Source organism: Zalophus californianus, chromosome 3 (genome assembly GCF_009762305.2).
Source record: "Zalophus californianus isolate mZalCal1 chromosome 3, mZalCal1.pri.v2, whole genome shotgun sequence".
In the NCBI taxonomy this organism is placed as follows: Eukaryota; Metazoa; Chordata; class Mammalia; order Carnivora; family Otariidae; genus Zalophus; species Zalophus californianus.
In genome coordinates this window covers 130,034,334-130,048,060 of record NC_045597.1, presented here as the reverse complement: position 1 = coordinate 130,048,060, position 13,727 = coordinate 130,034,334, and the positions used below count along the sequence as shown (strand labels likewise).

At 37.1% G+C, this 13,727-nt stretch overlaps 1 protein-coding gene across 9 annotated transcripts in view; it reads left to right on the top strand.

Moving 5' to 3' along the window:
* LOC113920606 (sodium channel protein type 1 subunit alpha) overlaps positions 1 to 7,142 on the top strand; it is a 143,980-nt gene extending 136,838 nt beyond the window's left edge. For all 9 annotated transcript variants that reach the window (XM_035726815.1, XM_035726817.1, XM_035726816.1 and 6 more), the window contains 2 exons: positions 1,472 to 1,742; positions 3,883 to 7,142. In XM_035726815.1, the coding sequence (XP_035582708.1) occupies positions 1,472 to 1,742; positions 3,883 to 5,060 (1,449 nt within the window). In that variant the 3' untranslated portion in view covers positions 5,061 to 7,142. The remainder of the gene's footprint in view (positions 1 to 1,471; positions 1,743 to 3,882) is intronic.
* The last annotated feature ends 6,585 nt before the right edge of the window (positions 7,143 to 13,727 follow it).

Sequence of the window (13,727 nt, the reverse complement as noted above, 5' to 3'; positions counted from 1 at the left end):
GAAGAGATAGCAACTAACACTTCCAGCAGCAAAGATTAGAGCCTCATTAATTAATACCTTTTATGGTAATGGTAAAAAATTTTTAAAAAGAGAGAGACCACCAAAAACAACAAGAAACAGAAAAATGCACCCTATTTTCAGGGGATTTCTAATTACACAACTAGAATCCAAACTAAATGGCAAAGACCCATAAGTAGCTGATATGCACAAGAAAATGTTGATCATATAATTCAAGAGTAGTTGCCAAGTAATCTTAAAGAGAGGAGTAAACCTTGGATGGGGTTAAAATACATGCTATTTTCTGCTAGATTAACAAACTGACAAAGTGCTGAGTGAAATAACATCTTACTTCCATTTTATTTTCCATTAGAGGTACTGAGTGGAGAACAAAAGAATTCTAGTATCTACTGTTTGTATATATGGCTGTAAAGTTAGAAGTTACTAATGTCTTCAGAAGTCAGGGTCAATAAATAAAATTCATGATGATAAATAACAAATCTCAAGTTTCCGTGATGAGCCAACCAAACAACTCAGTGAAATGGAGAAGGCTTATCCCACACTGTATTGATTTTTGTGATGATGATCTGTGAAGTTAAAATAATTCCTGGGGTACATTAGGGAACAAAATAGTAGTGAATATTCATACTGTGCTAGCCGAAAGTTGCCTTCTTGGAAAATGATGAGAAATACATACTGTTCTCTGGTAAGTCTTAACACTGGAAGTAGAAATGGTGAACTATGTGTAGGAAAATGTAAGCTAGAAGATATCCAAAGTTCCTGGGCGGCCTTGGAAAATGAGCCAGACAATGGCTTGCAGGGACTAAAAGTGGCAGAAATGGGGAGCAGAGCCACAGATCATTGACAGAGACATTAATTTTTGACAACAAAGAATAAGGAATGTCATTCTGGTCTGATTATTCCTGTGTAGGCTCAGCATTCCATGTCAAGCAGCAAGGACTGTTTGGTGAAAGAACATCAATATTGCCATACCATAGGCTTTAAATGCATAATGTTATAGATGTGTTCTTGAAATTCCAAGCTCCCCTTAACAATTCTTTGAGAATAAGACAAATGGAATGTTAATAGATACTATGTTTTGAAATGGCTGCATGGTCCAACTGATCATGAGATATTCTGGTAAAACAAAATTAAGCAGGTTTCTTAATTTCTCATAATCTTAATATGTTAATATGCATTTTGTGCCTCTGAGTGAAGTGTATAGTATGCAATGTTTCTTATCAGAAATCCCCTTTTGACAAGGATTGTTATTTTGTGGAATACATATTGGTAAATAGAAATTTCGATAGCTAAGTTTTAAAAATTAATGTGTAAGCCATCTTTTACAAAATTCAGGGTCAGTGGTTACTGTGTATGATATTAGAAAGTTAATCAATGCCAAAAGTGCTTATGCAGATGCTCTTATGTACAGGAAAACTCCTCTGTTGCTAAAAGCATTTCTGTTTCCCTACAGAACAAATTTCAAGGAATGGTCTTTGACTTTGTAACCAGACAAGTTTTTGACATAAGCATCATGATTCTTATCTGTCTCAACATGGTCACAATGATGGTAGAAACAGATGACCAGAGTGAATATGTGACCAGCATTTTGTCACGCATCAACCTGGTGTTTATTGTGTTGTTCACTGGAGAGTGTGTGCTGAAGCTCATCTCCCTCCGCCATTATTATTTTACCATAGGCTGGAATATTTTTGATTTTGTGGTTGTCATTCTCTCCATTGTGGGTAAGAAGTATTTAAAATCTCTTAAGTTCTGTTTAAGAAAAGTAAAAGTTGGAACATTCAAGTTTAAGTTAGAGGTCATGCCACCACTCAGAAATAACTCCTCTGAAATTTTTTATGTATTTCATCCAGGTGTGTTTATTTTTCTTACAAAATGAGGATCCTACTGTCTGTACAGAATTGTATCCTAGTCTAACCATTTTAGATTATGCTGAATCTAATGGTAAATTCCCATTCATTTGAATTAGGAATGTGTTATTAACTAAGATAAAAATATTTGTGACATGTCGAGATTGAGTAATTTGTAAAACATCTAAATGCTCTGTTGAGAAGAGAACTAGAAATTTAGTCTGGTACTCAAGAGAGACACTACATTGGATATACAGACGTAGAGCCCTCAGGATATAGATAGGAGTGGAAGCTGGTGGCAAGATAAAGAAAGGCATGGAGTGAAAGAAAATAAAGATAAGAACAAAATGTTAGCAAATACAGATGGCAGTTTCTTTAAGGGTATCAGGTAGAGATTTTCTAGGTAACTTTGAAATAGGGTTATAGCAATGATGCACAAGGGGATGTGAGGTGGTATAGGACATCATTTTATCAGTTACACACTTCAAAGTCAGGAATGTACAACACATCACATGAGCAATAGCTCATCTCATTTAAGATACAACTCTAGCTCCAGGGAAGTGATGAAGTATTCATTCTTCCCTAAACCAGATAATATGATTGGGCCAACACTTTACCATTCAATATGGGGCACCTCTGTTGGGTAGATTTTCATTCCATTACCCCCTCTGAAGAAGTTGGTCTTATATCTAACCCATATGTTGCAGGTAGCTTTTGATTTCCACAACAATCTATGGTGTAATCAGTTGTGGAAAGGGTACTAAGGTTGTATTCACCTCTCTTCTCTCTCTTACTCCATCTTCCTCTTTCTCTCCCTCTCTCACACACCCACACATACTTAGACTAACTTACTCTTTATAGAATGAGACCGTGTAACTTGAAAGCACTTGGTTTCCTGAACTCCTCTTCAGTTCAATCGTTATTTCATTATTTAAAAGGCAATTGGAGAAAAAGGCTTAAAAGAAACTGGCTGAGAGACTAACATTAGATATAGGAGACCAGTAAGAGCTTCAGCTTGGATCCTTTTAGATATGTACCAGAGTGTGTGTGTGTGTGTGTGTGTGTGTGTGTGTGTATAATACGTATATATATATATATTATAGTGGAAATTTAGGCAAGTATCAAGTTCATGGAGAGATGAAAATAGCATTAAAAATTGCAGATACTTTTAGATGGATAAGGATTCAATAGGAAACTTCAGAAAAAAAAATTATATTCATATAAGTGTGTACTTATAACCTTGGCCACTGCTGTTCAGATGGACTTCATAATTTTTAACTTATTTATTTTAGATTTAGTCTTGGAATTTTGTATAAGCTAAAGATAGTCTTTAGACATCCCTCAAAGACAAAAAGTATTGTAAAATTGTTATTGAATATTGTCTGAGCTTGGAGAGCCATAACATATTACCACAGACTGGATGGCTTAAACAACAGAAATTTATTTTCTCACAGTTCTAGAGGCTAGAAGTCTAAGATCAAGCTGCCAGCATGGTGGGTTTCTGGTGCGAGCTCTCCTCCTGGCTGGTAGATGGCTATCTTCTCGCTATGTCCTCATATGGCAGGGAGAGAGAAAGTTCTCCAGTGTTTCTTCTCATAAGGGAACTAATCCTGTCATGAAAGACCCATCCTCATGACCTCATCTAAACCTAATTATCTCCTCAAAACCCTATCTCCAAATACCAGGCATTGGAGAGTTAGGGCTTAAATTCATATAATTCATATGTTAAATAATTCATATGTTAAAACATATGAATTGGGAGGGGCAGTGAGGAAGAAGGGACACAATTTAGTCTATAACAAATATCGAGTTGAGTTTAATATGGAATTTCAAAATTAAGGTTTATTTATAATATATATTATATACAGTTATATATATTATATGCATGTCAAATTTAAGATTATGTAACTGAATTTCAGGCTCTAAACTTTACCTTGGAGACTTAACAGAACTGTAATTATTATTTTAATGCATAACTTCTTCAATGGTTGATATTCTCATTTTTTATCCATAGGCATGTTTCTGGCTGAGCTGATAGAAAAATACTTTGTGTCCCCTACCCTGTTCCGAGTGATCCGGCTCGCCAGGATTGGTCGAATCTTGCGTCTGATCAAAGGGGCCAAGGGAATCCGCACGCTGCTCTTTGCTCTGATGATGTCCCTTCCTGCCTTGTTTAACATCGGCCTCCTGCTCTTCCTGGTCATGTTCATCTACGCCATCTTTGGAATGTCCAACTTTGCCTATGTCAAGAGGGAGGTTGGAATTGATGACATGTTCAACTTTGAGACCTTCGGCAACAGCATGATCTGCCTGTTCCAAATTACCACCTCTGCTGGCTGGGACGGATTGCTAGCACCTATTCTCAACAGTAAGCCACCTGATTGTGATCCTAATAAAGTTAACCCTGGAAGCTCAGTTAAGGGAGACTGTGGAAACCCCTCTGTGGGGATTTTCTTTTTTGTCAGTTACATCATCATATCATTTCTGGTTGTGGTGAACATGTACATCGCTGTCATCCTGGAGAACTTCAGTGTTGCTACCGAGGAAAGTGCAGAGCCCCTGAGTGAGGATGACTTTGAGATGTTCTACGAGGTTTGGGAGAAGTTTGATCCTGATGCCACACAGTTTATGGAATTTGAAAAACTATCTCAGTTTGCCGCTGCTCTCGAACCCCCCCTCAATTTGCCACAACCGAACAAACTCCAGCTCATTGCCATGGATTTACCTATGGTCAGTGGTGACCGAATCCACTGTCTTGACATCTTATTTGCTTTTACAAAGCGGGTTCTGGGAGAGAGTGGAGAGATGGATGCTCTCCGAATACAGATGGAAGAGCGATTCATGGCTTCCAATCCATCAAAGGTCTCTTATCAGCCAATAACTACGACTTTAAAACGGAAACAAGAGGAGGTGTCTGCCGTGATTATTCAGCGTGCTTACAGGCGCCACCTTCTAAAGCGAACTGTAAAACAAGCTTCATTTACGTATAATAAAAATAAAATCAAAGGTGGGGCTAATCTTCTTGTAAAAGAAGACCTGATAATTGACAGAATAAACGAAAACTCGATTACAGAAAAAACTGACCTGACCATGTCCACAGCAGCTTGTCCACCTTCCTATGATCGGGTAACAAAGCCAATCATGGAAAAACATGAGCAAGAAGGCAAAGATGAAAAAGCCAAAGGGAAATAAATGAAAATAAATAAGAATAATTGGGTGACAAATTGTTTACAGCCTGTGAAGGTGATGCATTTTTGTCAACAGGACTCCTTTGGGAGGTCTATGCCAAACTGACTGTTTTTACACAAATCTACTTAAGGTCCGTGCCTACAATAAGACAGTGACCCCTTGTCAGAAAACTGTAACTCTGTGTAAAGGGAAGACGACCTCGACAGGAGGTTACTGTTCTCACTACCAGCTGACACTGCTGAAGATAAGAGACAAAATGGCTACTCAGACTGTAGGGACCAGTTCAAAGGGGTGCAAACCTATAATTTGGGGGTTATTTAACATGAAACACTTTAGTGTAGTAATTGTATCCACTCTTTGCATTTCAACTGCCACATTTGTCACATTTTTACAAAATCTGTTAGGGGATTCATCTTTTTTTTAATCCATATGTTGTTTATTATATGTGAATATTTTTGTAAATGGGGTTTCTGTTGTGAAATAGACAAAGGGCCTCTTCAATAGGTAAGCCACGGGGGGTTAGAGCAATCACAAGGCCTCCCATCTGCACAAAGGTGTGGTGTGCATGAGGGCATGCTGCACTTAGAGATCATGCATGAAAAAACAAGTCACAAGGAAAACAATGAGTTCTTAAATTCCATCCATGTTTCTGGGAGGAGTAATTGGGTGATAACTGGAGGTGCTTTGCTGATCTTGTTTTGTCAAATCCAGCCCCCAGACCAAGTAGATCATTTCTGGGGGGTAGGCCATTAAATCTTAGCAGGTGCAAACTTCCTTCAACTGTCTGGAGTCATAAATGTTGTGTTTCTGTGTATTGTATTTAAAAACAAAACAAAACAAAACTGAGAAATGAGCATTGCTTCTCCCCTGAAGACTGACCAAAAGAACCCTTTATAAATTTCTGCTTAATCCTGCACTTTGGTTAGCCATCTTCAGCTCAGCAAGGTTGACAACTGTATATGTTACTGAAATGCTATTTATTATGTAAATAGTCATTTTACCCTGTGGTGCACGTTTGGGCAAACAAATAATGACCTAAGCACAGTATTTATTGCATCAAATATGTACCACAAGAACTGTAGAGTGCAAGCTTTACACAGGTAATATAATGTATTCTGTACCATTATAGATAGTCTGGACGCTATCAGTGCATGTTTATATTACCATGCGGCTGTATCTGCTTTCTCCCACTGCTCAGAATCTCATTTATGAGAAACCATATGTCAGTGGTAAAGTCAAGGAAATTGTTCAACAGATCTCATTTCTTTAAGTCATTAAGCAATAGTTTGCAGCACTTTAACAGCTTTTTGGTTATTTCTAAATTTTAAGTGAATAACATATGGTGTATAAGCAGACTGTACAGACATGTTTAAAACAACAACAAACACTGGTTAACCTGTTAAAAAAATGTGTTTAGAATTTTATAAGCAAATATAAATACTGTACAAAGTCATTTTATTTTCTTTTTCAGCATTATGTACATAAATATAAAGAGGAAATTATCTTCGGGTTGATATCACAATCACTTTTCTTACTTTCTGTCCATAGTACTTTTTCATGGAAGACATTTGCTAAATAAGAAAAGAAAAACAAGACTGGGTAGTTGTAGATTTCTGCTTTTTTATTACATTTGCTAATTCTAGCTTATTTCATAATTTTAAGGGGCAAAATATGTTCACAAGTCACGTCCAAATTATGCTCTGCAATTGGAAAAGGGTATAAAATTTTATTTACATTTTTGGGAGTGCCTGCACAAACTGATTGAAGGTAATGCTTTTTTTTTTTTCATTTTTGTCCTTTTCGTTCTAACTTCTGTTCATGTTTTCATTGCTTAGGAGTCATGCTGCTCTAGATTGCTCTAAATATAATGCGGGTTTTGCAATTTTTTTTTCCCACAAGAACAGAGAGTAGTGAACTTACAGAGACAATTACATCAGGACATTCTGCATTTCTTACAGAAGCAAACCATAGGCTCCTTTTTTTCTTAAAATTACTTAGATAAACTGTATTTGTGAACTGCATGCTGGAAAATGCTACTATTACCCTAAATGATGCTAACCAACATTAAAAATGTGCAAAACTAATAAAGATTACATTTTTTTATTTTATTGTTTGCCCAGTTACTTTTTGTTAAAAGCATTTTATGAGAAGATGAAGGCATTTTATTCTACAAATTAGGGGAGAAAGGGAAATATACACACAAACAGGTCTACCTGAGCTGACAGTAAGAAAACCTGGGGTAGAAACGGGACTGGGAGGAATGACCTCCCAGGGTCTACGAGCAGTAGGGTATGCGCTCTGCTAGAAGGAACCAATACCAGAGCATAAGCTGGTGGCTCTATGTGGAAAAGAAGTATGGGAGCTAGAGCAATGGTGGATGGCCCTTTGAGGTACAAAAATAAGCCCTTAAATCTATATTTACAAAATTAAAAGTTGCCTTGTGGATATTTTGTTTGCTCCTCTAGAACCACTCTCCATGCTTCTCCATCCTGCTCTGTGGGAGGGTGATTTTGTGCATTACATCATTGGGCTCCTTTACCCTCTGGCTCCCAACTGGGAAGCACCAGCAAAGAAAGCACCAGTGGGAGAGAGTGAACTTGGGTGTTTATTCCCCAGATCCTTCTTTGCTGAGTTGCCCTCAGTTGGCAGTGGTGCACCCATCAACATATATACTTTGGGTCAGACAATCCCATTCTACAACAAAAGTTACTCTGGGGTGTGGTCATCACTCCCCTACTTGTTCCCTTAGACCTGGGGCTGGACTTCCCTATTCCTGGCAGCTTTCCCCCTATCTTGCTGACACCCTTTCAAATGGCCCCTTCATGAAAACATTCTCTGTTTCATCTGTCACCTGTCCGGAAGACACAGTAATTACATAGCTTCCTAAATGGGACAAACGGCAAAGATTTGCTTTAGGTCTGCTTGGAGACTCAATCTAACTGGCTATGGTAGATAAAAGTAGATAAAGGAACTGGAACTGGGGGACTACAGTAAAGCCAAGCAAAGAATTCTATTCGTAGATATCATAGAAATGTTACCAGAGCAGTCCCAATGGTAAGATTGACAGTCTAAAAAACTTATCTAAATGTAGGAGGAAAGAGAAGCCTTCACTTGTCATCAGGGTAGTACAATCTCTGTTGTGACTAGAAGCAGGGACACAGCCCTGACGGGCAAAGGAGCAGTCATGCACAGTGCTTCTCCTGTCCTCCTACACTTACTCGTCCCTTCATGATATCACGACAATTAATTCTGATTTATTAGTGGCTGAAAATAATTTCCAACAACGCAAATAAGGATTATAGGAGAATCTCTACAGTTTTTTTTTTTTTTTAATACTCCATATCCGCACCACACTTACTGGTATTTTTCAAAATACAAAAAGAGCTGGTGAAACATAATCATAAATTACCCTATTCCTTTTTGGTATTATTTTGCACAATATTTGTTGTGCCAGAAAGTAATATAAGGCTCAAGGAATAATGAGTCGCATCAGTGGGACAAAGACACTAGCTTGAAGGGGGGTTCCCACTGGCCAAACCCAGGGGAATTTGAGAATCAAAATAAATAACGATAGTAGTAGATTATAACCCATTGAATAAAATAAGAATCTACAAGTGTATACTGATATAAATAAATGGAAAGAAGTAAAAATCTCTTTCTTACAGGTGAAAGTTAACTAACGAGTGTAAGAGAAATACTGGAGTTAGAAAATCACCATTTGGCAACGGCGATAATGACAACTGACTCATGCAAGAATAATGAACACTAAACTCATGAATGAAAGTTTGATGGGGAATAGGAAAATTACACTGTCTCAAAGTATCTCTTTTTCATTAATTAAAAAATTTTAAGAAGAGTTTATAGTGGAGAAACCCAGAGGATACTACCTTCAAAGATATCATCAATTATAGGGCCAACTACACTGAAAAAGATACATCACACTATCCAGAAATAAGGAATTTAACTATAAGGAAAATCAAATTGAGGACATTCTGAAAAACAACTGAATTGAATTCTTCAAAATGTTAGTCATGAAAAACAAAGAAAGGCCAGGAACTGCCTGAGAACTAAACACAATCCGTGATTCTGTACTGGATACTAGACTGGGAAAATAACATCGATTATGGATATTGTTGGGAAAACTAAGTTTGAATATGGACTGTTGATTAATTAATATATGAACATTGATCTTTCTCATTTTATTAAGTCTAAGGCAGCTATTACATAACTGTAAGTAATGTCCTTCTTGGAAAATGCACACTAAAGTATTTAGGCGTGAATGGGATGATGTCTGCAACTCACTCTCAAAAGAAGATATGTTCAAAGGAAAATGAATTATGTGTATATGTGTATATTTAATATATAGGTAGATATAGAAATAAATGTGGTATATCTTTGGGGAAGGGAGGAATTTTTTGTTCCTGTTGAGTTACTGAAGTGTGTATGTATGTGTGTTCACTCTATCACTTGATTTTTGTGTCCTAGAATTGATCATTTCTACCCTCAAAATTAGAAATCCTATCTCTAATTACTTCAAAGAATACTGTATTTGAACTACAATTCTTTTTTTCTGGAAGTCATCTTTCTAAAGTCACTTAAATGATTACATTTCTTGCCCTTTATGATAATCCTTATATTGTCAAAAAAAGAAGACTTGAAAAGAAATATGTGACCTAGTGGTTAAGACATCCGTATTTGAAACCAGATAAACCTAAATTGGAACTTTATGATCTAAACTCTGATGATTTTATCTATATCATAAAAGAAAGCAGCTTATTGGCTGTCTGAGCTGGGACAAGACATTGTAGGTATAAACTAATAGTCCAAACACAGTTCCACAGACCAGCACCCCCACGACAAGGTTTTCATATGCCTAGAGTTAAGCCAGAAAATTAAGAATAATGTCATAAATATTTATAAAGCTTAATGTATTCAATTTAAAGAATGCCATTGTAAAAATGTGTCTTTTATATTATTTTCAAAGATGAAAATCATTTTTATGTTAAAGTGGTTTTTTTTAGAAATTAAGGATGAATCTGGGTGGCTCAGTCGGTTGAGCACCCAACTCTTGGTTTCGGCTCAGGTCATGATCTCAGGGTTGTGGGATTGAGCCCTGTGTCTGGTCTCTGTGCTGGGCACAGAATCTGCTTGAGATTCTCTCTCTCGCTCTCCCTCTGCCCCTCCCCCTGCCTGCTCACACTTGATCACTCTCTCTCTTTCTCTCTCAAATAAACAAATAAACAAACAAAAAAAACTTAAAAAAAAGAAATTACAGTGAGAATAAACAATAGTGGGTTATTTGTTTTAATATTTTATTTGGCCACATTAAAAATTGGTGACTTTGGGCGCCTGGGTGGCTCAGATGGTTAAGCGTCTGCCTTCGGCTCAGGTCATGAGCCCAGCGTCCTGGGATCAAGTCCTGCATCGGGCTCCCTGCTCAGCGGGGAGCCTGCTTCTCCCTCTGCCTCTCTCTCTCTCTCTCTCTGTCTCTCATGAATAAATAAATATTTTAAAAAAATAAAAAATAAAAATTGGTGACTTTGTGTTTGTCTTCTCATTTGTATTTTATTGGGACATGAATTCAAAAGTCTAGGAACCATTGGGGTAGACAAATACTACTTGACCTCATAAATTTGTATATGTGTGTACCAAAAAGTTACCTTAGAACTATAGAAACTGTATTAAAGACAGCAAATATGTTCTGTAATTGCATATTCTATCATGTGTGCACTGGAATTTCATATTATTATGAAAAAAGAAATGTTTCTTGATCACCACAAATTTATTAAAGTATTTATAAACAAAAATATTATTGCTTCAATCAGGTGCAGCTGATAGTACTGCTCTTCCTGGCACATGGGAATATTCTTTGAGGTTATCAATGAACTGGCACTGGAGGAGGAAAATATTCCAGGCAGTCGAGTGTTGCTGGAGAAGTTGCATCACCAAGAAATGCTTACCATCACAGCTGAATAATCTGCAGTGCCAAATGCATACTCAGTGTTGTTCAAGTGCTTTATCATCCCCTCCGAACACTCCTACTTGCGGAGAGCTCTGCCTCTTACCAAGAAACACGAGGACATTGTCATGAACTTCCTCAAATTCTTTCCTCTCCAGTGAAAAATGTCTTTCTTCCCTCCCCTTCCCTCCCCTTCCCTCCCCTTCCCTCCCCTTCCCTCCCCTTCCCTCCCCTTCCCATTCCTTTTCCTTTCTTTCCTCCCATTCCCTTCTTTGCTCCTTGTCTTTGCTTTCCTTCCTTTCTCCTTGCTTCTCTCCCTGCCTCTTTTCCCTTCCTTTATCTGTCCGTAGAGATTTCTCCCCATTCATTTTCACACACTATGATAACTTGCTCCATAAGCTCTTTACCTTCTCTCATATCTTTATTCTCTCTTTTGGATTGATCCTTTCTGTCAGGGTTTGCACTTTCAAAACTGGTTCTTCCAATCTCGAAAACTAAATTTGCTCAACTCTGATACATCTTTATGTACTGTTCCATTATCTCATTCCTTTAAAAATTTACCTTCTGAAATCAGGGTTCTGTACTCACCACCTTCACTCTTGGCTAAAATTAAATGAAATACAGGTCCCTGTCATGCCGGTGAGAAAACTTGGCTGTGAATAATCTTGTTGAGGGCACCTGGCTGGCTCAGTTGGTAGAGTATGTGACTCTTGATCTCAGGGTTGTAAATTTGAACCTCATGTTGAGTGTAAGAGATTACCTAAAAAAATCTTGTTGACATAAGCACATTGAGTTTTCGAAGTGTTATGCTGACTATTATCAATAACATTATGAGGAGAAGATGAAAATACTTACAAAAGGTAGATATAGGAACAAAGAACACTACCCACATGGAGCAAAGATGTACATACCCTGTTCCTGGTTATCATGAATTACATCCTATTTAATGTTTACTTAGAAGGGAAAGACATCCACAGAGCTATTCAACTGTTAACCGCAGCATTTTGTTTGTTTTGTTTTGTTTTCTAGGAATGTAGCCTTTACTTATAAGGGATGGAGACCAAAAAGTTCTTTTTTTTCCCGAAGTTTTTATTTAAATTCCAGGTAGTTAACATAGAGTGTAATAGTAGTTTCAGGTGTAGAATTTAGTGATTCAACACTTACATACAACACCCGGTGCTCATCACAAGGGACCTCCTTAATTCCCATCACCTATTTAACCCATCCCCCACCCACCTACCTCCCCTCTGGTAACCCTGTTTGTTCTCTATAGTTAAGAGTTTGTTTCCTGGTTTGCCTCTCTTTTTCCCCCCATGTCCACTTGTTTGGTTTCTTATATTCCACATATGAGTGAAATTGTCTTTCTCTGACTTATTTCACTTAGCATATACTCTCTAGCTCTATCCACAACATTGCAAATGGCAAGGTTTCATTCTTTTTATGGCTGAGTAATAGTCCATTATATATACTTATACAGACACACCTTCTTTATCCATTCATCAGTTGATGGATATTTGGGCTCTTTCCATAATTTGGCTATTGTTGATAATGCTGCTATAAACACTGAAGTACATGTATCCCTTTGAATTAATATTCTAGTATCCTTTGAGTAAATACCTAGTAGTGCAAATCCTGGGGTAGTTCTATTTTTAATTTTTTGAGGAACCTCTATGTCTTCCAGAGTGGCTGTACCAGTTTGCATTCTTACCAATAGCATAAGAGTGTTCCCCTTTCTCCACATCCTTGCCAAAACCTGTTGTTTAACTGTGTTAAGTTTAGCCATTATGACAGGTGTGTGGTGATACCTCATAGTTTTGATTTGTATTTCTCTGATGATGAGTGATGTTGAGCATCTTTGCATGTGTCTGTTGACCCTCTGGATGTCTTCTTTGGAAAAATGTCTACTAATGTTTTCTGCCCATTTTTAACTGGATTATGTGTTTTGTTGGGTATTGAGTTTTATAAGTTCTTTATATGTTTTGGATACTAACCTTTTATCAGATATGTCATTTGTAAATACCTTCTTATAACTTATAGGAAGTTATATTTTAAGTGTAAATTTTTCATGAAAAAATATATCATTATAGAAAGTTTAATTTGCTCATTAAGATATTAATGAATTCACTAACCTGTGCTAAAGTTGCCAAAATGTGTGTGTGTGCGTGCGCGCGTGCATCCACACACACGCGCATTTTGGGAAAGCATTAAGATACAGGTTTTATCTTCTTCATCAAGCTGTTTGATATAAACTGTGACTCTAACAGATTCAAATACTAAACCAATGCTGATATTTATTCTTCCAAAACACCTTCTTTCTCTCTTTAGTGCTCTCAAATCTGGGTCCTATTCCTGCCAGGCTACAACTAGCCAAATTCACTGATCTTTATTCAGTCGTTATTATATTTGACAGATTATTAGAATTTGATGTTGGTCATCACCAACACCCTTATTAAACCGCATCTTCCTCTGCCTTCCATAAAACTATTCTAGGTTTCTTCCTATATTTTAGAATCTTTGCCTTTACCATTTGGTAACTTTTTCTCTCCTTTGGTATTTATACAGCACCATCAGGTTTTTTTTGCTGAGCTGCTGTGGCAATTTCAACTTTCTATTTGTCTTTTATATTTGCATATTCAACTATCACTTTCTACTTAATAAGGCCAAAGTGATTTGACTACATTTTATTCCTCTCAGCCACCAACAAAACTACC